We start from the raw sequence: 27,472 nt of genomic DNA, 5'->3' as shown, positions 1-27,472 counted from the left end.
GCCATGGGTCTGTCTCCTGGAGCAGCTCTGCTGCCCAGAGGTGGCCCCTGAGAGCTCCCATTCCAGGACAGCTACAAGACAAGGCCAAGGCTCTTCCTTAGCTCATCCCCCAGGGGAAGTAAGAGGCCCTTGCAGGCAGTCCTCCTGTCTCTGGCATCCCTGCTTCCAGCCAGCTGAACCCCTTCTTGCAGCGGGGTTTTCTTCCCTTTGTGCCACAGATGACCCCCGCTGAGCAGTTAGATTTGAGCTTCCCCTTCCCTGCCAGCTCTTTGACTTGCCTGCTTGTGTGACGGAAGGCCTCCCTTCCCCAGGGGATGCTGCATGGGAGGCTGCCAAAGGCCAAGCTGGCCTGTGGCACGGCAGGGTGCTGAGTTCCTCTTAGAGAGGGGGCTGCTCCCAACCCCCTCCCCTTTGCGTGAGCCTTGGCACGGCCTGCTTGTACCCTCTCAAGCGCACGGCTGTGGGCCTGCGCACGGTGCCTGACCCCCACTCTGCGCAGACCAGGCCCAGGCGACATGGGACAGAGCGCTGCCCAGGTGGAGACGCCACTGTCTGCCGCAGGCGCAGTGACAGCCAGTGTTTGTGCAGAGCTTCTGGGGGAGCTCGCTCTGAGAAAGGGCCCTGGACAAATGATCTCAAGGCGAAGGCCGAGCTTCCTAGAACTGCACCCTCCCTCCAGTAGCCCCGCGGCAAAGCTTGCTAAACGAGGCCCAAATGCTGGCTGCTTCTCGCCTCCCTCATTCCGCTTCCCTGTAGGAGGGAAGAACGTCAGGCAGATTATGGCAGGGAAAAGGCCCAGACCCGGCGTGGCCTGGCTTGAATGAAGCTGCGCCCAAGCAAGCACTGGGGAATAAACTCTTTATTGCAGACACGAGGGTGTCTGCACCTGGTGGAGCACGAGGGTGTTTGCCACCTGGTGGAGCTGCGCAGAGGCTCTACACATCTTTGGGCACACAGCACCCCAGGAGAGTGTCCACAAACCTCCCAGGCAGGGACCTCCCTTCTGACGTGGGTGTCTGGGTCTCCCCACTGAGAGGCTTGAAGCGCAGTCCTCTGCGCTGTGCTCCTGTGGGGCCAGAGGGCTTCGGATAGGCAGGAGGGACGGGCTGCCTGGAGAAGTCCGGGCCCGTGGAGAGGAGGCCATCCTCAGCGACAGAGCTGCCCGTTCTGCCTCGCTCTGCAGGAGGTTTTGCAACTGGCCTTTCACGGCTCAGTTCAGGAGTCAGCACAGGCCCACTCTGGGAGAACCTCCTGACGCTCCCAGGCAGCTTGGCACCTTCTTGCCCCATCCCAGGCTGGGACTTGGTGTGCTCTTTGTCCCGAGCCCCTTTCCCTCTTCTCCTTCCCTCGCCTTTGAAGGAGCTTGTTCTCTGCTTGGGTGGAGATGGGCAGAGCTTGCTTTGAGCCTGCTGCAGCCGCAGTACCGGGCAAGAAGTGTCTCCGGGTTTGGAGGCATCCTTAAATGTGGCCAGGCGTGTCCGAAGCCTTTCCTGAAAGGTGACAGCAGGTTGTGGCTCGCAGTTGCCTTCAGAAGCCCTCACAGCCACGCGTTGGAGGCATGGCACAGGCCCAGGCCAGCGCTCTGCTTCAGCCCCGCTTAATGAGGGCATAAGAGAAGGGCTACGCAGAGCACCCCGTGTGCCTGCACGCCACCTTCCTGCCCGTGCCCACCCTAGCACCCTGAGCTAGCTCAGCTCCCTGAGGACTAGTCCTTTCGCTGCCAGAATGCCCAGGCCACCATGACAGCCCTCCCCTCCTCCGCACTGGCCGCCTCCCCGAGATGCAGCAGGTCAAAGCCAGGCCTGTGGCACCGTGCTGCTGACACGTATCTGCACAGACTCCGCTTACCTCTTCTCGCCTGGCCACTTCCTCTATGTCCAGCCTGAGTCTGGTCAGGTAGTTCCTGTACTCATTGTACTCCTTCAGACTGCAGACCACCTGTGGAGAGATGAGGGGAGAAATCACCCAAGCACCGTCAAGCCAGCTACGCAGACTGCCTTCCCCAAAGCAGCCCGAACCAAAGCAGCGGGAGGGGAGCTGCTCCTCTGCGTACGCTGCCTCTGGCTCAGAGAACCCTCCTCGGAGGGAACTCTTTTCACCAGCCCAGTGACACCCAAGCCTACTCTGCTGTCGCTGGTGATGAAGCCATCTCTCTTCAGGCTTTGGAAGTTGTCTTTGCGGTGGAAGTAGCTCTTCAGGTGTGGGTCGTGCAGGCAGTTGTACTCTGTGCTCAACTGGCGACAGCAGGGATCTCCCAGGTTAAAATAGCTGGATGGCTGGTGAAGCTGGAAGAGGGATGTTCCTGAGTATGAACAGGGCAGGCACAGCAGTAGCAACCAACACACTTCCCAGGCCGTCAAGCACACGGGATGGCATTCCCAAACCTCCCAGGTCTAGACTCATTGCCGGCTTATGTCCCACCCAGAGGAAAGATCAGCACCCTGGAGGCTCTCCAGCGGAGAAGAAACCTCTGCCCACATCCTCTATCTGGTGGCCATGAACTGTTGCTGTAGGAATCCAGGGAGCTGTGCACTGCCGGGCTGTGAGGGTTGTGCCCAGAGCTGTCCCTGTAAGGAGCTCAGCTGAAATGCTGCCCACAGCCCCCTCTTTCCCTCTGGCGATTCGCCCTGCCTGCAAAAGGGGATTGGGCTCCCCAGAGGTGCCAAGCTGTCCTCGGGGAAAGGTGAAGCTAGTTGGAAGACCAACACCTGTACTCCACGCAGCTCTGCCCAGCCTGGAGCACTGCTATGGGCAAGGCCTCCTTTCTCTTGGCACCGCAGAGCCAAGAGGCCCCCTCAACTCCCTAGCCCTGTGCGGTGGAGGGGCTGCAGCTCCCAGTGCACAGCAGGTGGCCACAAGGACGTCCCTGAATGACGGGGACCCCGTAAAAGAAGAGAGCTTCTCTGCCCCTTTCTACTTCCCTTACCTTTTTCCCCAGCTTTCCCCTGGTGAAGACATGCTCGGAGCGAGGTGGCACAGGGACCTTGACACCGAGTGGGAGGCCCAGCAGCCATTCTCCCAGGTGCTCGCTGTTGTGCCTGACCTGGGAAGACAGAGACGCTCAGATCCCAGCTCAGTAGCCGGTGGTAAGAAACGGCAGGTCCCGAGCTCCCAGAGCTGGGCCCTCTCCATCAGCCTGCTGCTCACCTCTCTCCTTTTTTCCATGGTGCTCCTCAGTGCCTGTTGGGCGCCAACAGTACTCCAAGGTTCACTCCAAGGTTTCCTCCAAGAGCTGTCCAGGAGCTGCGACACCGCGCTCACTCCTCTTGCTCCAGAGGAACACATCTGAGGTGTCAGACACAGCCGGCAGCTAGAGAGCCCCCACACATCGTTGCATCATCACGTTGCCTCATTGTTACATCACCACGGTCCCCTGGCTACGTACAACATCACCACGTTGCCCTGGCTACGTACAACATCACCACGGTCCCCTGGCTACGTACAACATCACCACATTGCCCTGGCTACGTACTGTTGTATCCCTGCTCTGGACAAATGCACAGCTGCTGCCCACTGGTCCATGTGAAGGCCCCGCCTGGAGGCCCCTTTGGATGGGCCTACGGACCACCCGTTCTTGCTGGCCCGGCTTTGGGAGTTCGTCTCCGCAGGCCCCATCCCACCTCAACTCCTGTGAGCCTCTGTGCAGTGAAGCAGGCATCCTTGCCAAACGGGAAGAAATGCAAGGAACTGCCACACCAAAGATGCTGGGCTTTGGCTTGGCTTGACCCCTTTTTCCTTTTTCCCAAGCCTACTTTGCCCAACTGCCTTCCTGAGTGATTTTTTTGAAGTGGATGTCTGACGAGAAGGAAAATAGAACGGACACCAGCAATCCAATATGAATCATAACAGGGTGCCCACTTTATTGCGCAGCTCGTGGCTTTATATATGTTCCAGCGCTGGATACATCTGAAATACAGCCTGCCTATAGGTTAAGCCCGAATAGGTCGCATTTGCATACCACGCCCACTTGTTGTTTCTTGTTCACGGTGGAATTCCCCTTCCACCGGTTCCAGCCGGCTATGCCTCGGTTGTTTTCCCCCTTCAAGGACGTGGCGACCTTGCCGAGCCTCCCCCCCCCCCCCAGCTGTGCCGGGAGGCCTAGCTTGGCCTAGGCATGTTGAGGCCATTCGCAGTAGTTCCCTCCAGGTGAATGTCATTCTGTTGGCCCACCAGCTGCATATAATCCGAATGGCCCCGTTCTGCGAGCCATTCCCCAACAATTCCCCCTTTTTGTTTTTGGGCTAACAAAACGTTAGTTTGTGCCATTCGCTTAACACTTTTCATAATGCAGGCATAAGCAATGCGCAAAATAATTAACACCAACAATACTATACCTGTAAAGCGTAAACCTTCTTTCAACAAGTTAAATAACCAAGGGGAGAGTCCAGCAAAAGCTGACTGTAGCCAGTCATCAAAGGGATTCACATTTTTAACAACTTTTTGAGTGTGAGACTCCAGCCAAGCCAATTTCTTGTGAAGAGATGCACTATGGTCAGAAAGATTAAAACAACACATCCCTTCAATGTCCTCACACCCATGACCATGTGCTAATAACAAGAAATCAATGGCAGCACGATCCTGCAAAAAAGCATGACGCAAGCTGTCTTGATTGTGCAGCAATTGTGACAAAACATCCGTGGTAACATTGGCTTGCTTAACCGACCAGCATGCCAACCGCTCCAACTGTTTGAGGGCTTGAGCTGCAGCCAAACCTGGAAAAAAGGCTGTAGCAAAGATGTTGGCCGTCATAGACCACAATTGAACATCATCACGACAGGAGTTATCTAAAGGCACGCCTCGTTTAACACGACGTGCTATCTTAGTCAGGTTTAGCCAGTCCCTTTGATGAGGGGCAAAAAGGGTAAGTTTTCCTAGGTAACACGGCCCACCATATGCGTTTTTTTGGGATGCCCTGCCAGGCTCTATCCCCACAGATTAAAAACACATTTGGGGGAAGAGCTTTTGGGGTGTTATTGTTCCACAATAATGGTCCAATTGTTGATGACAGTGGGCTATATAGATCAGCTGCCCCATAAGCACCTAAGGGGAGAGAGACATTATAACCGTCAAGAGTGGTCTCATTGGTGCCACAAAAATGTCTATCCCATGGTCTGAAGTTGGGCCCTGGCGACACTTCCGTCCAGCCTGATTCGTTCCACCCTTTGTTGACCCGCGCATGAGGCTGAGTGTCACCAATAAAGGTTTCAAAACCGTTCCTGCCACTAAACCTATCACCAAATGTGACACACGTCTGAGTGTGACCTTTGGACGTTGACCCCACCGCTTTAGCACCCAGCAATTCTAGTTCTTGTGGATCCCAGGGTAAGGTGGTGTTAAGGGAGCGGATTAACGTGGCAGTACAACTAGCTACGGTGGAAGAAGAGTGACAGTTATTAGTGGCATAGGCAGCAAAGGCAGCCTCTTCAAAACCAGGTATACCCACGAGGCACGTTTTAAAAGGGCTAGTAGTTGACTGCATACTCAGACAAAAATCTAAGTTGCCAGTCTGATTAGCCCAAGTTACCCACATATTGGTTCTGTCGTTCACCCTGTGGATGGCCCGCGTCTGCGTCGTCAGGAGACATATCTCTAACAATGTCACGGTCAGGGCGAACTTGCTGGCTGGCCGCAGGGCGGGTCCGTCTCGCTGGTACCCATAGTGATCCTGTAGGTGCAAGCACACACATATGACCCCGTCCAAGATACTGAACCTCAGCCGGGCCCTGCCATTGTCCAGTCTTTGGGTCCCGATAGTGTACAAACATTGCAACTCTTTTGTCCTGCCGCCCCTTTGGGGCATGTAGAACTATTGGTGGGGAATCACTCTCGCCAAAAATACACAAATGATTTAGGGTGAATAATGTCATAGCAAGTTTCTCCTGAACATCTGCTATTTGAGAATACTTTAACAAATACTGTTTTAAAGTTTGGTGTGCCCTTTCTACAATGCCCTGACCCGTTGGAGAATTGGGGATGCCTCTGACATGGTGAATACCCCATCTTTGCATAAAACGTCTTCTTTTTTCCCCAGCATAAGCTGGACCATTATCAGACTTAATTTGTTGTGGAACCCCCATAACAGCTAGGCATACTGTCAGGTGTCTCTGGACATGGATGGCTTTTTCACCGGCTTGTGCTGTGGCCCACAGCATGTGACTAAACGTATCTATGCATACATGTACATATTTCAGCCTCCCAAACTCTGACACATGAGTTACATCCATTTGCCATATCTGGTTGGCCTGCAGTCCCCTAGGATTGACACCAAGACCCAAACCTGGCCCATGATGATTGCATTCTGGGCAGGTTTGCACGATGCCTTTGGCATCATTTACTGAAATTCTAAATTGTTTGCAGAAGCCTTTAGCGTTTTGATGAAACATTTCATGGGAGTGGCAAGCCGCCTGAAATTCATCTCGCGGGGCAACCACAGAGACTAATCGATCTGCCCTCGCATTCCCTTCCCCAAGGCCTTGATCCCATTTATGGCTTCTAATATGAATGACACAATAAGCAGCACTCCTCTGTTGAAGTGCACTGCGAAGACGTCTCAAGAGTTCAAAAAGCCGTAGGTTTTTGATGTCACGAATAAAGGCAGTCTCTATGCGGCGCACAATCCCTGCTACATAGAGAGAATCAGTTACTATATTGAGAGGCATTGTGAACCATCTAAAGGTAGCCCACACCACTGCAAGCAACTCTAACGTTTGTAAAGAGTCAGTAGGCTCTCCCTTAAGTATGTGTTGTTGCCATTGACCGTCTTGGTTCCAAACAATCGCTGCACTTTTAGATTTTTTGCCTGCATCTGTAAACACAGTCACTGCCTCCGCCAATGGGCGTTCTGAGTACTTGGGTCGTTCTATCCACTGTCCCTGACCCATCCATTTAAAGGTAGGAGAGGCCAGCGATGCTGTGTTCAATGTTGTGGCTGCGCTCAAAAGAGCCAGTTGCAAGCAGTCATTTTCAGCAATCATTTGTTCTAAATCCAATTTTCTGATGGGCAAGTAAATTGTTGAAGGTTCCTTTCCATGAATTTGCAAACACCGCTTTCTACCCTTCCATATCAGTTCCGATAGAAGCTCAATTTTCCGTTGGATGGTTGTTTTGGGCTGCAAGGTAGCAAATACCCATTCGAGCACTCGAGTACTCTCCCCCTTAGAGTGTGTTGCTTGGGTAATGGCCCCAAGCAATGTATTATCAGTAGGCAAAATGGTAAGATCTACTGCAGACTCGGGATCATATCGACTGACCCAACGTTCTGCCACCATTGATGCCAAATGTTGCAACAAATGTTCCTGAGCAGGGGTGAGTACTACCGGAGCGGCTGGATCAGTTCCTTTTAGGAGCGGTCGCAGAGGTTCCAAGTCAGTATTGGTGAAACCGATGACAGGTCTCAACCACTGAAGATCCCCCATGAGTTTTTGTACATCCGTTAGGGTCTTGATGTCAAGATGCAATGACAATTTCTGCGGTCCAATTTGAGATTCAGCGATGATCCATCCCAAGTACTTATACGGAGGTTCCCTTTGAATTTTCTCTGGTGCAATCTGGAGACCTTGTCGACTTAACATGTCGGAGATGACTAGAATGTCCTTTTCGGTGAAGGGTTGTTGTCTGCAAAAAAGAATGTCATCCATGTAATGATAGATGCGTGTAGAACACCACTGTTCACGGACGGGCTGCAGGGCCTGGTCGACAAACAGTTGACAGAGTGTGGGGCTGTTTTTCATGCCTTGAGGAAGGACCGTCCATTCAAATCGCGCGCTAGGACCTTGCCTGTTAATGGCTGGCAAGGTAAAAGCAAATCGTGGAGTATCGTTTGAATGCAGTGCAATGGTGAAAAAGCAGTCCTTGAGATCAATTACCAACAAACTCCAGGACTCTGGTAGCATTGCTGGAGATGGTAACCCTGGCTGAAGTGCACCCATTGCCTGCATTTGTTTGTTAACAGCGCGTAAGTCCTGTAACAGTCGATATTTCCCTGACTTTTTAAGAATAACAAAAATCGGCGTGTTCCAGGGACTAGTTGATGGCTTTAAATGTCCTGCAGCCAACTGCTCCCGTACAATGTTATGTGCTTGTTGCAGCTTCTGCTTTGTTAACGGCCACTGCTCTATCCAGATGGGGGTGTCACTGACCCACTGGAGCTGCAGCGGGAAATTGTACCGAACAGTGGCCGTCAGCAAAAATCCGAGGCATTTGTAAGTCGCACATCAAATTGTCTCAAAGCGTCGCGACCGAGCAGTCCGTTCACGCCTTGGGGCAGAGGCATTACCGTAATGGGGATGTTAGCATGTCGATTGTCTAGTTGAATATGAATAGGCGCCGATGATTGTCGCACTGCAGCTGCTCCACCAACTCCTTCTACCCCTCTCACGCTGGGAAGCGTCTGCCAGTCTCTAGGCCAGCACAGGGTGGACACAATTGTAATATCAGCTCCCGTATCTAAGAGCATAATGAGCTGAAAACTATCAGCTCCATTCGATAACGTCACGGTAGCCTCTGGCCGTACGCCCATAGATAGAGTAAGCATTGCGGCAGGTCCTGTGGAACCAAAGCCACCAGCCCCCCTTTCGTTCGTAAGGCGTGGTGTCATTCCTTCGGCGAGTTGTGGAAGGGGAACAATCTGTGCTATACGACTCCCTGCAGGAATTTGTATTGGTGGGAACTGAGTCTGTACCATAATTTTGATGATTCCCACATAGTCAGAGTCTATCACTCCAGGGATAACTATTAGTCCCTGTAATAAGTAATTGTTCTCAAACCTTCTATGACTGTAAATAAGCAACTAGGGCAAAGGGGAACCATTGTTCCATCACTAGTAACACCCTGAAAGAACTTCAGATCTTGCTGAGTTGGTGCCTGTGGTAGACTATGGCTGTGAATAGGTAACCAGGTCAAAAGGGGAACCATTGTTTTATCACTAGCAACATCCTGATAGGATTAAATGAGTTAACCAAATAAGATACTGAACACAACGTAGAGGAGGACTACGGGGGACCAGGACGACCCCCACTACCAGCTTACACAGCTACAGAAAAACACCGGAATATGCCACGTGTACCCGGAACTACGGGACTATAAAAAGGGGACTCCAGAAGGGTGAGGGGCGTGCCGTTTGCAGGAGCAAGGGTCTCCTCCGGACGCCCAGCGCTGCTATTTGCCTATATCTTGCGGGCTTGCTTAATTAATAAATTGTTGTTTGGCTTTATCAACTGGAGTATGTCTCAAATTTATAACAATTTGGTGCCGTGACTCGGATGCAACTCACGAGATGGGAATCTTGGTCTTATCAGGGAGGCGCCCCGCCTGTTGTTTGGCGGCCTTGGTAGCCCATTTCCCATCTCGATTGCACCGACGAACCCAAATTCCAAGATATTAGGCAAAGGAGGCCGGCAGACCCTATAAACTTTGTGCACAAAGGTCCGGACGAAGACGCAGGACGCGTGAGTATCTGTGGGGGAAATCCGTTCGGTCTGGGTCGGGGATCCTGGAAGCGCGGCGAGTGTGTGTGTGCATGAGAGGGGGACCGGCAGCTCGCATTCCCCAAGCGAGTGCGGACCCTCAGTAGTGCGGTTCTCATTGCCCGCGAGGGCGTGAGCCACGAACCAGGGGAAGCGAGTGAATATATTGTTGACTGAGTGCGCTCCAGACGATGGGACAGAAGAAGAGCAAGCTGTCTGATCCCATGGGTAGCCCAAGGGTAGTGCTACACGGTAAGCCGCCAGACAGTCCTTTGGGGTTAATGATTGCCCACTGAGGGGACTAGCTGTCTAGGCGATGAAAGAATAAAGAGTGTATGATATGGGTAACGTAAACTGTGTAACTACAGTGTGACCTCCTGAGAGTGAACAGGGGAAATTTGGATACTACAGTGTGGCCCTCTCAGGATGTATTGCCCCTGTGAAGTTTGTACGTAATTATAGGATGGCCGCCTCTAAGGCAGTCAGTATCTCTAATGATGCTTCTTCCCTGGCCTGGGGGATAGATAAGTTTTGCAATCTTGAGATGCACTGATCTTGTCCCTTACCCCAGGGACAGGATTGGGTGAAAAACTGCTGGCTCCATTAAATTATCTGGGCTGGCAGAATCAGTGCAAAAAGGCTGTGTGTATTCAAGCATGTATGAGCCATGGGGGCAGGGCATTCCCCTTGCTGCTCCGGTATATCCGGTCCACCTTAAAACACTGATTAGGGGTCTTCCTGATAGCTTGAAAATCTATGTGCAAAGCCTAAAGGAAAAGATTCTGCGAGCAATTGATCACAATACTTGCTACCCCAACTAGCAGAAACAGCCTGTTTTAACATGGGAGATTTAAGAAACCTAATCATAGAAGGTATAAAGGAGGCTGCTCCTAAACTTTACTAAAGCCTTTGAGATTGAGCAGGAAAAAGATGAGACACCCTCAGTGTTTTTACAGCGACTGAGAGATCAAATGAGAAAATATTCGGGTATGAATCCTGAAGATCCTGTAGCACAAGGTCTTCTGAAAGTTTATTTTGTGACTAAAGCATGACCTGATATTAGGCGAAAGGTACAGAAGATAGATGGTTGGAGTGAAAGATCTTTGGAAGATTTACTAAGAGAGGCTCAGAAAGTGTTTGTGAAAAGAGAGTAAGAAAAGCAGAAGCAGAAAGCAAAAATGATGGTTATCTGCTGTTGATGAGGTAGTAAAGAAAAGAACAGAGCCAGTCTCACCTAGAGATAGAGGGAAAAGCTGGACAAAAGGAAGTGGGAGGGGTGTGAGAAACATGAATGAAGGAGGAATTGGCCGAGGTAGGGGAAAACTTTGGCAATCCCTATGGGCTGGTTTTCTCTCAGCAGGATGTTACGGGTGTAGCAAACAGGGACATCTTAAGTGAGAATGTCCTGAGCTAAGAAAAGAAGAAAGGGTAATTCCCTTCATGTCCTTTGAACATGAATAGGGAAATCAGGGGTTTATTAATTTAAGGTCCTACCAAGAATCCTTGATAAAATTGAAGGTGGGACCCCAGGAGGAGGACGTTGTCTCCCTGGTTGAGCTTCTAGGACTTCCTTAAATTTTATACAGACCAAAGTATAACTGTATCGGGGTAAAAGGGAAAGGATTCTCAGTCCCCATGTTTGAAAATACCACTTTAAGATTAGGTGATGAGAAAATTTGTGGGCAATTTATATATCCCTGATTCCGGAACTAATTTATTGGGAAGAGATTCGATAATACAATTAGGATTGGAATTGAAAACCCAGGATGACCAAATTGTGGTATCCATGGCTTTACTAACAGAGGAAGATGAAAACCAAATTGATCCAATAGCGTGGGTGCGAGAGGGTAATCGAGGTGGATTAAACATTACCACTTTAAAGATTAAACTTAAAAGGGACAATGACATTATTTGCCAAAAACAGTATGCTATTTCATTGGAAGGCTGTAAAAGTCTCCAACCATTTATAGAGAGTTTAATTAAGGATAAGCTTCTGAAACCATGTATGTCTCCTTTTAATACCCCAATCTTATCAGTAAAAAAAAAAAAAAACAAACCGCCCAAAAACAAACAAACAAAAACCCCGATGGGTCATATCCTTTGGTACAGGATTTAAGACAGTTAAACTAAATCGTTCAAGTGCGTCACCCAGTAGTTCCTAAACCTTACACTCTATTGAGTAAAACACCAGATGACCACAGATGGTTTAGTATGATTGATTTAAAGGATGCTTTCTGGACCTGTCCACTGGACCCTGATAGTACAGACATGTTTGCTTTTGAATGGGAAGATCCTTTCACAGGACAAAAGCAACAATTTATTTAGATGGACAGTTTTACCTCAGGGATTCACTGAATCACCGAATTTATTTGGACAAGCATTGAAACAAGTATTAGAAAAGTTTAAAGTCCCAACTGAAGTCACCCTTCTACAATATGTAGATGATCTTTTAATCTCAGGGAAAAATAAGAGAATCGTAAAGGAAACAACAAATGCTTTGCTAAATTTCCTAGGGAAACAGGGACTAAAAGTATCAAAAAAACCCAAACTGCAGTACATGGAAAAGAAAGTTAAATATTTAGGACATCTAATCAGTGAAGGGAGACAGAAAATAAACCCTGAGAAGATGAGTAGTTGAGTTATTTCTCCCGAAAACTAAGAAAGAGCTGTGAAAATTTTTGGGATTGACAGACTATTGTCGCCTATGGATTGAATCATTTGTACTAAAAACAAAGGGATTATATTTTCAATTGTTAGAAGAGCCTAATGACTTGGTATGGAGTAATGAAGAAAAATAATTAATACAAGGATTAAAACAAAACTTGATCACTACTCCTGTGTTGGCACTGCCCTCCCTTAACAAACCATTCCACTTGTTTGCTACCATAGATAAGGAAACAGCCCTGGGGGGCGGGGGGAGTTACTCAAAAGTGGGGAGGCAAACGACAGCTAATTGCCTATTTATCTAAACTGCTGGACCCAATATCCCGAGGGTGGCCTGAATGTGTACAGGCAGTAGCAGCCACAGCCCTCTTGGTGGTAGAAAGCAGAAGGCTAACTTTTGGAAGAGCACTTATAGTAAGCACTCCACATCAAGTAAGGACAATTCTGACTCAGAAGGCAGGAAGAGGTCTCACTGATTCTAGAATTTTGAAGTATGAAGCAATTTTAATGGAAAAAGATGATTTAGTTATAACTGCTGAATCATGCCTCAATCCTGCCACCTTTTTATCAAAAGGGGAGACTAATAACCAAGAACTTGAGCATAACTGCTTAGACATAATAGAATATCATACTAAAGTGTGACCTGACTTGAGGGACATACCCTTGCCAACAGGTCTCCGTTTATTTACCCACTGGGTAGTACAGGCACTAGTGGACCACTTTGGAACCAAGTATATGTGTATTGGAATTTATAAAATCGCCAAAAGGATGGTGGGAAAGTGCCTGACATGCCAGAAGGTCAATAAACAACAACTCAGAAAAAAAGATACCGGGGGGGAGGGACCCTTTCTTGTGTTGCTTACCACAGATACTGCGGTTTGAACGGCCTAAAGAGGTTGGACACACACTAGCAGAATAAAGACCGGTTCGAGAATCTCGGTGGGAAACTACCAACAATCCTGACAACTTAAACGCCACCTTTCGAAGAACCAGCGAGTAAAACTGTCTATGAATGACAATTTATTTTGTTCAAATGTTGGATGTATATGTTATACTTTCTTTTGTTTTGAGTGTCGAGTGTGTAAAGACAATTGGTGGGTACATTATAGAGAAAGAGAATATACCCCAGACATTTGTGAAAAATGTTATTGGGCAGAAAGAAAACTAACCGAATTAACCCTTAAATTAGCAGTAAAAATTGGAGAGATTATCCAAGGGTCTGAAGAGTGGTGGAGGATATATACAAAAGGGATAAATCCCAAATTAGGTTGTACATATCCTAATGAATATAAACAAGGTAGCCCAAAAATAATTCGGGTAGTGTGCCGGTTCCAGGTGAAACATCTGGATTGTTCAGCCCTGGAAGTGAAACATAAAAATTGGGAAGCCTATAACACTCGTAAGCTGAGGACAGGAAGAACCCCTGAAGACTATGACTGCTGCCGAGAAGATGGAACACTTTGCTGCTCCAAGCAACGGAGTAGGCAAAGGAGGCAGAGGCGTAAGGAAATCGTGGGGTATTAAGCCCTCCAGTCCTATCACGAGGTGGCTCCATACACCAAGGCTGAAAAAGGCACCAGATACCCAAGAACCAGAAAATACCAAACAAAAACGATTGAGTCCAAGCATCACCACTCTAGAATAGTTATTATGAACCCACCAATTGCCTTAAATAAAGGGGGGCTAATAATTGTATTTTTATAGATTTTATTTTGTATTTTGTTATTTGGGGACTGGTACCACATTAGATCCAAGGCAAAATGTATTGGGTTACATTATCTCAAGCTTTGAATGCTACTACTTTTTGTGCTAGTCTTGCCACACCAAGTACTCCATTTATCACGTGTTTGGTAGGAGTGCCACTGAATAGTTCCACCTGGAAAGTTTTTGAGGTTGCAATGAGTAAAATAGCAAGATGTCCTTATATTTATAATACCAGTGAGGGCATGACAAGGTATGATTCTTGGGATGATAGAGTCCCAATTGGTCCAGAACCACAGGAACTGGAATTAATGGATTCTTTGAATACCAGCTATTGTATATACATAGATGCTGCCAAGTACCCATGTAACGAAGGTAATCACGTTAATGTTTCTTGAATGATGACCCAAAACCGATTTAGAAAAAGAAGAGGCATCGATGCTATTATCTCAAAAAGCTGTTAGTCGGTTTGAGAAACAAATTGGTCAAAATTGAAAGGGGGGGATTGTAATAAGTAATTGTTCTCAAACCTTCTATGACTGTAAATAAGCAACTAGGGCAAAGGGGAACCATTGTTCCATCACTAGTAACACCCTGAAAGAACTTCAGATCTTGCTGAGTTGGTGCCTGTGGTAGACTATGGCTGTGAATAGGTAACCAGGTCAAAAGGGGAACCATTGTTTTATCACTAGCAACATCCTGATAGGATTAAATGAGTTAACCAAATAAGATACTGAACACAACGTAGAGGAGGACTACGGGGGACCAGGACGACCCCCACTACCAGCTTACACAGCTACAGAAAAACACCGGAATATGCCACGTGTACCCGGAACTACGGGACTATAAAAAGGGGACTCCAGAAGGGTGAGGGGCGTGCCGTTTGCAGGAGCAAGGGTCTCCTCCGGACGCCCAGCGCTGATATTTGCCTATATCTTGCGGGCTTGCTTAATTAATAAATTGTTGTTTGGCTTTATCAACTGGAGTATGTCTCAAATTTATAACAGTCCCTTTACTGCAGATGACGAGCGACCAACAAGTAAACCGCCAACAGCGTTGCCATTAATTAGTAAGGGCCCCCGGGTAGTAGATTCAATGGCAACAGGTCGCGAATCTATCAAAACACAGTTTACTGCTGTTGCCAAGTCCAAGCCGAGGCTGCCTCGGCTGGCGGGCTGCATTTGACTGGTGCCGCTACTTGTGTCTGCGCGCGGGGACCAGACGCGCTCTGCTTCCAGTTTCCCTGACGCCGACAAGTTACAGTGGCGTGGGAGCGAGAATTACAGTGGTCACAAAATACAGCCGCTGCCCTGCAGTGATCTCGAAAGTGCCCCTGTTGTCCGCATCGAAAACACCTGATCTTTTTTTGTCGCCCTCTTATTTCTTTACGTTGTTGGACTAGTGACGTCAAGGCTGCCATCACGTTATCTAGTACTTTAGCTTGTTGTTCCACAATGCGGCTTTGTCTTTCAGATTATCTCCTTTAACACCTTGGCGGCTGCCTGCTCAAGCGGCGGCTCTGGGGCTATCAAGGGGAACGCCCTTTCTGCCATTAACGCGCCCGCACTTTCTAAACGCAAAGCCCTTTCTAGCATGTCCTGTACAGAGGCATGAGGAGGGAGGGTGACCAAAACATCCCTAGTCCGTGCGTTCGCATTCTCAAAAGCCAATTTCTCACCAAGAGTAGTCTTTACATGCTCAGGGTGATCTGACTGGTCTAAAGCTTGGTGCAATCTGTCCAAAAAACTGGCATATGACTCGTTCGGCTTTTGCTTTACCGACAAATACGATGGAGTTACGCTACCAGCTTTAACTTCGCTTAGGGCTATCTGTGCCAATCGCATAGCCTCCTGTAGAAAGGCTAGAGGAAGCCCTAGCTGAGCCTGCACCCCAAAATAAGTACCAGTCCCTATCAACTGTGCCGCCGTCACCCCCGCTAACGGATCTCCCTCTGCCCTGGGCAGAGTAGCGGCAGTGTTACAGAGCCGCTGAAGGTGGCTTTCATACTGCATGGCTTGTGACGGGGTAAGTATCATTCTTACCACCTGTTTAATATCTTCCTGTAAAATAATACCACTCGCAGAAAAAATATACTGAAGCATCTGTTTACTAGGCTCACTATGTAAACCCGTCTGACGCACGGTGTCCCTCAGTTGTACTAACAACTTCCAATCAAACGGGTCGTGCTCACCCGCGGTATATACATCATCCCCCTCCCCATGCTGCTTATAGATTACAGGCATGGCTTTTAAAAGTTCATTTTGCTGTTGCAACGTCACCCGCTTCCATGGCTTGCTTTGCTATTTTTGGCCATGGTTGGCAGCGAGGACGAGGGAGTTTCAGCTCTCTCTCCTCCCCTATTTCCCGATCTGCGGCTTTGCCCTTAACCCGCAATTTGCTTTTTCTCTTAGGCTGCTTCGCAAAAACCGGCTCTGGTTTCCCCCCTCTCTTTTGACAAATCTTAAACAACTTTTCAAACAAATCAGACAACTCTTTCACAGAATCTACATCGCTATCTAAATCACTAGAGCTACTATTAGAACAATTGAGGGGAGTCCCCGCCCGACCGTAACCTTCTACGAAAGGATTCAGTGTTGAAACAGAGCCCCTCCGAGAGGGCAGCGCAGAAGTCTGGACCGCAATATCTTGTAGAAAAGGGTTCAAAGCCACTGACAAAGGTGGCGCGGAGGGTAAGGGAGAAGAGAACTCCGCTACGCAGGCAACGTCGGATTCTTGTTTAGAGGGTGATAGCGCGGCAACAGCCTCCTGCGTTCGCTGTTCCGCTTCTGCCGGGGTCTTAGCGACTTTCACTGGCAGGCCGACAGCAGGCGGTCCTGGAGCTAACAAATTAAAAGCCTGCGCTTGGTGATTTTCCACCTGAGGAGGAGCCACCCCTCGTGTTCCATTAAGTTTCGCTGACACCGAAACAGCCAGGGCTCTCTCCTCTTTATATTTGGCGATTGCATTAATAGTCTCTCGCCAGGGGACCTGGAGGACTTTGGCTTCCTTTTTTCCATCTATAACATCGTTCCGAAGTTCATTGCCAAATTCCCTCCACCGGTTCCAATCAAAATAATCATCCCCTGACTTGAAAAATCCCTTTGTGCAACCATAGGCACACAAACCGGACAGACGTTTAAGATTAAAATTAACTTTTCGCTTTTCTAAAAAGCTTTGAAGTAGGGAAAACGCTACCTCTTTATCCATGTTGGCCAGCCGTATTTTCCGCGCGTCCCCTACTCCTGCGACGGAGGGCTCCTAACCCGCAGCTCCCGGCTCCAAGCCGTCCTCCCAGGCTCGTAGTGCCTCTTCCCGGAGGAGTCGCCGGCACCGGCTCCCATCGCACCGGTAACTGTCTTCTCGTCTTTCCAAGGTTGACCCCTGCTGGAAAAATCGGGGTCCCTGTTCGGGCACCACTTGACGAGAAAGAAAATAAAACGGACACCAGCAATCCAATATGAATCATAACAGGGTGCCCACTTCATTGCGCAGCTCGTGGCTTTATATATGTTCCAGCGCTGGATACATCTGAAATACAGCCTGCCTATAGGTTAAGCCCGAAAAGGTCGCATTTGCATACCACGCCCACTTCTTGTTTCTTGTTCACGGTGGAATTCCCCTTCCACCGGTTCCAGCCGGCTATGCCTCGGTTGTTTTCCCCCTTCAAGGACGTGGCGACCTTGCCGAGCCTCTCCCCCCCCCCCCAGCTGTGCCGGAGGCCTAGCTTGGCCTAGGCATGTCGAGGCCATTCGCAGTAGTTCCCTCCAGGTGAATGTCATTCTGTTGGCCCACCAGCTGCATATAATCCGAATGGCCCCGTTCTGCGAGCCATTCCCCAACAGATGTCTCCAGGATAGAGGAAGAAGGGAAGTTCTTCACCTGTCTGTTTTGTAGAGCAGGTGTCCACAAGAATTTCTCTGAAGTACCATTGCTGTACAGGTTGTTGTTGATGACATGACCAAGAAGATGGCCAAGTTATACAGAGGATTTTGAGAGGATCCTTTGCCTGTGTTATCTTTGTAGTCTGAGGATATTCCTTCTGTTTCCCACTGTGCATCGTGTTTCTGCTTGCATTGAGCTAGTGTCCTTCAGTCATGTTTGCTTTAACATCATGTTATGAAATAGTTCATAGTATTTCATTTTATAAAGACTCATCAAACAGACAGGGAATGCAGACCTTGAGATGAATTAACTTCTATTAAAGCTATTTTTGCATTTTCCCTTCCAACCTATACAGTGTGTATGTTCTGCTCAATAGGTTTGCTTTCCATAAATACCCAGGGTTTGACTTTCAAACTAGTGACAAACTCTTCTCAGGTCCCACCTTCTTTTCTTTAGTGGAAATCCATAACTGCTATGCACATCCTTGTACCACTGAGTACTGAATGGGACAGAAATTTAGGAGAGCTCATACCTAGTATAGGATTGGTTTCCAGGGCATTGCCAGCAGTCAGCCGTGTTTGCCACTGCTGCAATAGCTTGGAGTGTTGCTATCATGGAATGGATACATATCGTCAGTGTTCCACCACAGGCTTTTAAGAAAGGCTATCATTGCAAAAGCGAGGCTTCCAAATCACTATCAACAGGAAAAAGCTACAGACACAAATAGCAAATATAGTTATACCTTGGCTGCACTCTAATTCTAAATAAGGATATGGTTTAATCCATGTACAATTCATAGGTGACAGATTACTTTCCACTGCCCAGTTGCTGAATTCTCATGCAAGATCTGTGGTTTCACAGCCAATCCTCCGGCTCCACGTCACTTCCCAGCCACAGGTGAATTGGTCTCTTCAGTGACGGATGATCCCTTAGTGGTAGGAGGGTTTCCTTGTCACAGTTCCAGATGGGTTGCAGCTTTCATTTGGGAGTGGTGGATTCAAGTAAACTTTTCCTCCACCTTTACCTCTGAGAAATGTTAGCAATAACAAAACCTCTCCCTTCCTTTGATGAGAGAAGTTATCCTTTCTTTTGTGTACTTTTACTCAAACCTTTATTCCCTAGTGTGGTTGCTGACCGTGGCTGGAAGCCACAAAAGCTGCTCTATCACTTCCGTTCTCAGCTGGACAGGGAAGAAATGATACAATGAAAGATCCTACTCAAAATCCCAGATAAAAACAGTAATTACATGTGACAGTGCAGGTTGCCTACTTAAATGAAGGAGAGAATTAGAGGGTGGAAAGACCTTGTGTGTCTCTATGGTAGCACAGAACAGGGTGCTGGACACCTAACTCCAGCTTGATGTGCCTTTTTTATAGACATATGAGGTAGCTGACTGGTGTTCTTAGACTTCCATAATGCCTTTTCACCTGCTTTCACTATACTTATGTACTTCAAGTTCCAAACAACTGGGGAGATCCTCTAATTAGCATGTGCATTATTCACAAAGGGCTGGAGATTTTAGTATTAAAATCAGCACAGGTGAGTTGAGGTTGCAGTATTTCTTGATGCTCTTCCAAGGCTCGATATATTCTGTACACATTTACAATAGAGAAAGAATACTTTGAAGGGCCCTATTGTCCTAAATCCTTGGTCCCTTGAGAAATGTGCTATCCTCGTTACTGCTGTTTCAGAGCATACCATTAAGGATACCCGAGCTGGCATATACTCTACATAGTCTTAACCCTCATTTTCCTACACCAGCCCCACCTTTCACCTTCTCTGGCTCAGCGTGAGGAAGCTACATATAGCTGACCTCCTGCACCTGGGGCTTCTACACACCCCTGTTGAATATTTTCAGGCTACAGGCGGAGGCAGCCTTGGCAGGGAGCAGGTGTCTCCAGAGCAGGAAACCTCTTTCCCCCCCCGTCGTGAGATGACCGTAGGGAGAGGGCCTGGTCCTCCTCTATCTGCTCCGGTGCTGGGCAGCCAGCAGCCCCTCGGCGCTCTGTCCCGCCTGCAGCCAGAGGCGGGTGCGTGGCAAAACCCCGCGAGGGGCGGCGCCCCGGGGCTGCCGGTGCCCGGCTCTGAGCCCCTCCCCGCCGGGGCAGCACAACCAGGGCGCTACCGCCAGCCAGACGCGCCCACCTCGGGCCGCCGGAGGAAGAGGCGGGGTGGCGGCGGCGGCTGCCGCCTTCCGCTGCCGGCGTCCCCGCGCAGCCGCAGCCCGCGCCGCTGGGCCGGAGCGCTGGCCGGAGCCCCGCCGCGCTGCCATGGCGCCGAGGCGGCGCCGGGGCCTGGCTGCAGCGGGCCCTCTGCTGCCGCTGCTCTGCGCGCTGCTCCGCGCCGCCGCCGATACCAGCACCGGCCGGGTAGGTCTGGGAGCGGGAGGGGCGGGCCGTGACCTGGCGGAGGGGAGCGGGGCTGTGCGGCTCGGGAGGGCGGCGAGCCCGGTGGTGCCACAGCTGGGACAGGGGGCGCTGGGGGCCGGGAAGCCCGGGGCCGGGTCGTGTGCTCTGTTGGCCCGGGGGCGGCTTGGAAAGCCGGGCGGGCAGCGCCTCCTCTGCTCCTCCGCGCTCGGCTCCCGCCTTGCCGCTGTATCTGGGCACTGTTGCCCGCTGGAGCCTCCCTGCATCTCCTGTAGGCCTCGGTCGTGCCGCTCTCGGTTGCTGCTTGCTGGGCCAGGCCGGGCTCGGCTCAGGTGTGCGGCCACAGTCGCCGGCAGCTCCTCTGCCCTTGCCTGGGCAGGTTGGGAACCGGCAGACGAAGGCAGCCGGGCCTCTTCTGTGTGTATCAGCCTCCCCGGAGGAGCTTCTCTTGATGCGGGCATCTTGTGTTCCTTTCCCTAGCTCCCTGCCCTGTCTGAGTCGGGTCTGGAGGAAAAGGGGATACAGGAGGGTAACCTGCTCAGGGCTGGCATGGTTAGTGTGCTCTGCTCTCGCTGCTCAAGGACAGCTGGGGTTTTTTGTCAGACTGAAGGTTGCAGCACACTGTGTATGTCGGGCCAAGGCTGGATGCCAAGGCGGTGGTAGCAAATGCCCAGCGTCCAAGCAGTTTTGCAGCTTTGCTTTGCCTTTTGCCATTGGTGATGTCTGTGTTGAATAGTACCGTGTGTCCAGGTACTTGTTGAACTTGACCATGCCTGGCACTGATACTGACTTACCCTTCTTTCTCCTGCTTTGGAAGTGAGGCTTTTCCCTGTTTCAAGTGATTCTGGTGTCTTTTTGTTGCTGCAAAAATGGGAATCTTTCTCCCTCTTGTGCTCATCCTGACTTGACCCCCTTTTCTGCCACTCTTATGGGAAGGCACCTCTTCTCTCCCCCCCTGCTCTGAGTGATCCTGCAGCCTGTGTGAGAGCAGCACATGCAGATGACTTATTACTGCATGTGTGCGGAGGACTGCGACCTGTGGGTCAGATGGATTGTCCTCATGGCTGCAAAAAGCTTACAGGATGTACATTGATCACGTAGTAATCCTGGTTTTGAATCAGAGGACTGGGGTGTTGGCCAGAAGAAAGCAGCATTGGGGTCTATGCATGAAAAGGTACAGGGAAAAGTTTATGCAAACAGGTGTTCAGGTTTTATTGGCATTTACACCTAATGATGAATGTCCCTTTCTCTCATGGTACTAAAGTGGGGAGGTGGGAGGAGAGGGGAGGAAAAAACCATCCTGAATTAATGGGTGGTTTTGAAAATGCTGTCCCTAGCATTTTGACAAGTTTGACACATGGTTTTATCTCAGGCTGCGTTTTGCGGGGGAGGCGGGGAAAAAGGATAAAACTCCTTGAGGGAAGTTGGCTTTTTTCCTGTTCTGACAATTTGCTAGATATCTGCTATTAGTAGAGGAAAAGTCCATCTAACAAGAGACCCTGCAAACTTTGAGTGTGTGTTTTTTCCCTTTTTTTTTCTTTCTTTTTTTTTTGTGGTGATGGGTGTTAAAGGAGTGCTCCTGGGCTCAGTGCAAGTGTAAAGCTGAACCATTCTGGGAATTGCCTGAGCCTGTTAAACTGCTTGCTTGGAGTGATGGTCCAGCGACAGCAGTAAGTGGTTGACAGTGGGTTATTTGGAGCATGCTGCTGTGGGGACTGAGAAATCTCACAATGGGAAGGTGACAGGGTTGTACAGGTCTCTGGAATGAGGACAATGCTTCTTGGGCTTTTCTGGTGTTCCTAAGACATAAGTCTGTCCTGGTTACTCAGTTGAGATGGTGATTGTTTTTAATGGACAGATCTGCATTGTCCTGTCAGGACAGGTTTGTTAAGCTGGATCTCCAGCCCTTCCCAGGGATCAGATGATATTACCAAACCTAACCAAAAAAAAGAGTGAGGGTTGAATTTTTGGGGGCTAGCTTGTCACTTTTTCTTATGAGGAAATGTTCTGATCTGTGAAGTTGAAAACTTACCGTGGCATCTTACCATCTGTTTCTTTCTTTTTCAGGGTTGGTTAAAAACTTACGGCTACTTACTTCCATCTGACAGCCAAATGTCTGCCTTGCAGTCAGGAAAAGCTGTGCAGTCCGCAGTTGCCACTATGCAACAGTTTTATGGGATCCCAGTAACAGGAGTTTTGGACCAGACAACTATTGAGTAAGATCAACGTAGGCTAATTTTGTCTTTCCCTTTCTTAATGTGTTGTCATTTTACCTGGGTAATTATTCCAGCCACAAGAAGCCCTCAAAAGTGGTAGATTTGACTGACTCAGCCAGAGAAGTCTTGATTGTGTATACATGTGGACAGATCCACCTGTTCTTTTTACCAGCAGTTCTGTTTGCAAGTGTGAGGAAAGCTGTTGCTAAATGTTCTTTGTACATAGATCACCATTGCTGTTGCACAGGCAAAGCATAAATCCTGTGAGTTTCTGAAAGCTGAGAACTTCAAGGGTTTCATTTATTTCCATCTCTTGTCTGGATGTAAGTGAAAATCTGGCCACAGAAATGGCTTCTGATATATTTCTTAATTACTTGGAGCTTTGGATCTCCATACATGCTGTTTGTGGAGACCTGTAGTTCCGAGATGAAGTGAGTTGTTCTAGTCTGGTGATAACAGTCATATGATAGACTACTTAGCCATTGATAGTTGCCACTTATTGGATATTAGGTGTTCTCTGTTGCACATTGACCTGTGTTACTTGTTTGGATTGGTGTCTTTGTTAGCACAGAAGCAGTGATCTAAACCACCTGGGCTGGAGGGACTTTATTCTTTGACAGTGGCTGTCTTTAGTCTGCTCTTCTAAAGGCACCTATGTATACTGTGAAGTGTGGTGCTGCTGACTGGCTCCCTGTTGTCTGATTGCCTCAATGTCCTGTATTGGCTGAATCTGTCTGGGCCAGGGGAATATCTTTTGACTATGGCAGAACATAGATAAGGTCTTATTTATGCTTTCTAGGGGAGAGAAGCAGCTCATGGTCAACAGGAAAGAAACCTCACCACCATAAAAAAACATCCAACCAAAAAGTACAAGTAACCAAGCTTGCTTAGTCCCTGCTTTAGAGCTTTCCCTGTACCTTTCCTTAGTGCGTTAGCAGATCCTTTTAGAGTGTGCTCTGCCTAGTTCTTCTTTCCTGTTACAGCACCCTGCTGGTAAGAGGGACACTGGTGTAAAAGAAGAGGGCACAAAATAACCAGAGTTTGAAGAGCAAAGGGGGTTGGTTGCATGCCTTCCAGACTACAAGAAGAAGGAGAAACAGAAGAAATGACTGAATTAGGCAGAAAAGGGTCATCCTGGACTGGGAGTGCCTCTCCAGTGAATGTAACATTCCCTTCTTTAGCTCACAGGAGAAGTCCTTCCTTTAGTAAAGCCTTTGACACCATTTCCCAAATCATTCTTCTGGAGAACCAGGTCAGTCATGGCTTGAACAGCATATGCTTTGCTGGGTAAAACCCATCTGGGTGCAAAGAATTGTAGTGAATAGAGTTAAGGCCTGTTGGTGGCTGGTCACAAGTGGTGTTACCCAGGGCTCTGCACTGGGGTCAGTTCTCTTTAATATCTTCATCATTGATCTGGATGAGGGGGTCAAGTGCTCCCTCAGTAAGTTTGCAGATAGCACCAAGTTATGTGGGAGTGTTGATCTGTTCGAGGGTAGGAAGGCTCTGCAGAGGAATTTGGATGATCTGGGTAGATGGACTGAGGCTAGCTGTCTGAGGTTTAACAGGCTCAGTGCTGGGTCCTGCACTTGGGTCACAGCAACCCAAGGCAACAGGCCAGGGGCAGAGTGGCTGGAGAACTGCCTGGTGGAAAAGACTCTGAGGGTGCTGGTAGACAGTTGGCTGAACATGAGCCAGCAGTGTGCCCAGGTGGCCAAGAAGGCCAACAGCATCCTGGCCTGTGTCAGCAGTGGTGTGGCCAGCAGGACCAGGGCAGTGACCATCCCCTGTTCTGGGCACTGGTGAGGCTGCAGCTCAAGTGCTGGGTTCAGGTTTGGGCCCCTCACTCCAAGAAGGACACTGAGGTGCTGGAGTGTCCAGAGAAGGGCAACGGAGTGGAGAAGGGTCTGGAGGACAAGTCTGATGGGGAGTGGCTGAGGGAAATGGGTGGGGAGGGGGGGTTTAGTGTGGGGAAGAGGAGGCTGAGGGGAGACCTGATCACTCTCTGAAACTCCCTGGAAAGGAGGGTGTAGTGAGATGGGGATCAGTCTCTTCTCTTAAGTAGGAAGTTGTAGGATGAGAGGGAACGGCCTCAGGTTGTGCCAGGGATGTCTGCATTGGGTATTGGGAACAATCTCTTCCCTAAGAGGCTTGTGAAGCATTGGACCAGGCTGCCCAGGGAAGTGGTGGAGGCACCATCCCGGGGGGAATTTGGAAGACATGTACATGTGGTGCTTAGGGACATGGTTTAGTGATAGCCTTGGTTAGCAGCTGGACTTGATCTTAAAGGGCTTTTGCAACCCAAATGATTCTGTAAGTCTATGAACACCCAAGGGCTGATGGGTGAAAAACCTAGCTGGATCCCTCTTCTGAAACTTGAGTCTCCAAAGGCTTCAAACCTCATCTGCAACTAGACATGGGTTTACTCTGCAGTCATGTGTGGTGCCGCTAGGTCCATGTGTTGTATGGCAGCATGGAGCAGGAATACATACCTAGAAATTACATGAAAAGAAACAGAGGCATTTTGAGTTGAAAGGAGCGTGTCTGGCTGGGCCTTGCTGGGCTGTCGTTCCTTCAGACCTGGTTGTGGAAGCTGAGCAGCAGAGCAGGCAAAGCAGCTGACTCAGAGCTCTGTGTTACTCAGGCGTTTGCTAGGCTGTTATTACTGTGTCTGTGTTGGGCACTTCAAGATGGCAATTATGAATTTCTCTTGTCACCTCTGCCAGTGTCATAAGGTCTGTCCTTTTAAAGTACCTTTAGAATCCATCAGAGTGTAGCTGTTGTTTTCTATGGTTTCTTTGTGAGGCAAAGCATTTTGCATTACGCTTATTATGGAAAGTTTTTCATCTCCTTCCCCATGTGCCTCCAAATCCTGACCTTGCTCTTGCCTCCAAGAGTGGTACCCAAGTGTGTGAAAGCTGCCAGGCAGCTCTGGGGACCTGGGGGATAGGGGAAGGAAGATCGCTCTTGGTGTCGCTTGCAGGTACCTGAAAGGCAGGTGGGACGGGGGCCTGTTCAGCAGAGGTGGGAGGTTGGGGATATGTAGTTTCTTGTGATGGGAGTGGGGGGAATATATGAAACACCATCCTTGTACCCTGGAATTGATATAGTGCCTCAGCAAGCTGTGTCTGCCTGCAACTAGAGGGCCAAATTGTAGTTTTGCTCAGACAGGGATGTGGTGCTGGGAGCGTGCTGGGAGAGAAGGCACACTGGTGGTGGATGGTGTGATTGTTGCAGTCAGTCTCATGGTCCCTGGGGCAGCCAAGAAATAGGCTTACCTGTGTTAGAAGTCTCTTGTGTGTCTCACACAAGAGAGAGGCTTTGTCGTGAGCCTCTTGTGGAAGCCACTTACATTGGGGTCCATGACATAGCTGTCTAAAGATACCACTCCCACCAGTTCAACAGCAGGCAATTGGGAGTGAGAGCTTGTTCTATTGAGAGAATCTTGTGGAGAGTGTGGAACCTGAACTGGGGCAGCAGCTGTACCTGGATGAAAGTACCTGTTTCCTGCACGCCAGGCAGCTGGAGGAGTGCAGTAGTCTGTCCATAAACAGTACAAGTACAAATGGTGATGATCTGGTGGTATTGGTGTCCCCATTAAGAAAAAAGGGTGGGGGGAGAAATCAACCATAATTATCTGAATCCTACTTCAAATAATTGTCTCGTTTCTGATGGGATGTGTTTTGTAAAAAGTCCCTGGAATACAGAATGGGTTATCCACAGTGCTCAGCAGAGGATGGCTGTGAAAAGCCTCAGCTGAAGACAGGCACAAGCTACAGTGTTGTGCTGTATAGAGGCCCTGTTGAAAAAAGAAGAGATGCCTGGACTTGTACTCAAGGAAAGGTTGGATGAGGTACCTGGGGACATAGTTTAGTAAGTAATATAGGTGGTAAGGGGACGGTTGGACTAGATGATCTTGGAGGTCTTTTCCAACCTTAATGATTCCATGTGATTTTGGCCTACTTGATTAGACCAGGGCCCATATGCCTGGGAAGGAAGGTGAATCAGGGAACTGGGCCAGGTAAACATTCTCAGCTTGACATTGCACAGGCTGCTGGCAGCTTGGGTACTGCGTAGCTCTAACCAGGTAGTTGCACTTTTTGACTGGGTCTGTTTTCCAGAGTGTGTTGCTGAGCTCTGGAGCAAACTGTGGCAGAACACGGGGTCCAGACTGGCCTGAGTGTAGTAGGGTTGAAAGTGTAATAGGATTGAAAGTGCAGTTAGAATTATGCTACAAACAGGCTGCTTATCAGCAGCTCTGCAAATGCTGATGCCTTGGGAGCTCTGACTCAAGAAGTCATTAAAGCCCAGGGTGCTGGTAGAATCATAGAATCATAAAATCATAGAATGATTTTGGTTGGAAAAGACCTTCAAGATAGAGTACAACCATCTATCCAGCCCTATTAGGTCCAACACCAGACCATGTCACCAAGCATGGTATTGCAGCCTGAATCTGGAAGAGCTCCACACCCTGCCTTGTGTCCGTACACTGTGATGGAGCTGGCACAGGGGCAGGCAGCTTCTGTCTTTGAGGGAATTAAGTTTTGGCCTGGCCTTTGTGCAGTTCAGATTGGCTTTGATAGCACAAGAATAAGTTGTGGAGTGCTGATTTCCTGCAGCCTGCTCAGTGTAGGACAGGTGCTGTTCATACATGGAGCAGATGTTGAGGTGTGAGGGACTTGGCAACGTATTGCTCGTGTGTCAGCATTCCTAGCACTGCCCTGGACAGTCCTGGTGACTTGTCCTACACAGCCACATTGGCTTGGTAGCACTGCTGTTACCACAAGGAAAAACTTCTTCACTATGGTGAGGACAGAGCCCTGGGACAGGCTGCCCAGAGAGATTGTGGAGTCTCCATGTCTGGAGACATTCAAAACCCACCCGCATGTGTTCCTGTGTGACCTAATCTAGGTGATCCTGCACTGGTGGGGGGGTTGGACTAGATCGTCTTTTGAGGGCCCTTCCAACCCTTCTGTGATTTTGTCTTCTAGATGATACTGGTAAAGATAAAAGAAAAGGTCATTTTCTGACTAAGCAGGGCCTGATGATAGTGATACTCAGAGTACTGGAGTTCTCTCAAAGCTCAAGAGGTGAAAGCCTAATTCATGCTATGGTTTATGTAAGGTTATGCTGAAAACTCAGCACCATATCACATGACTGGAAAACTTTATTTTAAATACTC

At 49.1% G+C, this 27,472-nt stretch overlaps 2 protein-coding genes across 2 annotated transcripts in view; one reads left to right on the top strand and one right to left on the bottom strand.

Annotated features, from left to right (window-relative positions):
• Nucleotides 1–851: 851 nt before the first annotated feature.
• On the bottom strand, nt 852–17,266 carry FSIP2 (fibrous sheath interacting protein 2). The gene is made up of 7 exons (XM_084271794.1): nt 17,025–17,266; nt 5,529–5,665; nt 3,148–3,310; nt 2,927–3,043; nt 2,124–2,285; nt 1,849–1,938; nt 852–1,490 (listed from the first exon to the last, which is right to left on the bottom strand). The coding sequence occupies exons 1-7, from the start codon at nt 17,034–17,036 to the stop codon at nt 936–938; spliced, it is 1,236 nt and encodes a 411-aa protein (XP_084127920.1). The 5' UTR covers nt 17,037–17,266; the 3' UTR covers nt 852–935.
• Nucleotides 17,267–19,981: 2,715 nt separating this feature from the next.
• Nucleotides 19,982–27,472, top strand: part of MMP24 (matrix metallopeptidase 24) — a gene marked incomplete at its 5' end in the record, with an annotated part of 44,878 nt that continues 37,387 nt past the window's right edge. Inside the window, 2 exons of the mRNA XM_084271357.1 lie at nt 19,982–20,080; nt 22,145–22,293. Coding sequence (XP_084127483.1) covers nt 19,982–20,080; nt 22,145–22,293 — 248 coding nt within the window. The remainder of the gene's footprint in view (nt 20,081–22,144; nt 22,294–27,472) is intronic.

This window comes from Gallinula chloropus, assembly GCF_964237585.1.
Source record: "Gallinula chloropus genome assembly, chromosome: 16".
NCBI classification, from domain to species: domain Eukaryota; kingdom Metazoa; phylum Chordata; class Aves; order Gruiformes; family Rallidae; genus Gallinula; species Gallinula chloropus.
The sequence above is the reverse complement of the archived record's forward strand: the minus strand, read 5'-3'. Positions and strand labels throughout refer to the sequence as shown.

What these genes read in the sequence shown, in the direction of transcription:
- FSIP2 (XM_084271794.1), bottom strand. An exon ending in GTGAACGACAGAACCAATAT is followed by an intron (nt 3,311 to 5,528) that starts GTGGGTAACTTG and finishes GGGGCTCTCTAG; the next exon opens with CTGCCGGCTGTGTCTGACAC. An exon ending in CCATGGAAAAAAGGAGAGAG is followed by an intron (nt 3,044 to 3,147) that starts GTGAGCAGCAGG and finishes CTGTCTTCCCAG; the next exon opens with GTCAGGCACAACAGCGAGCA.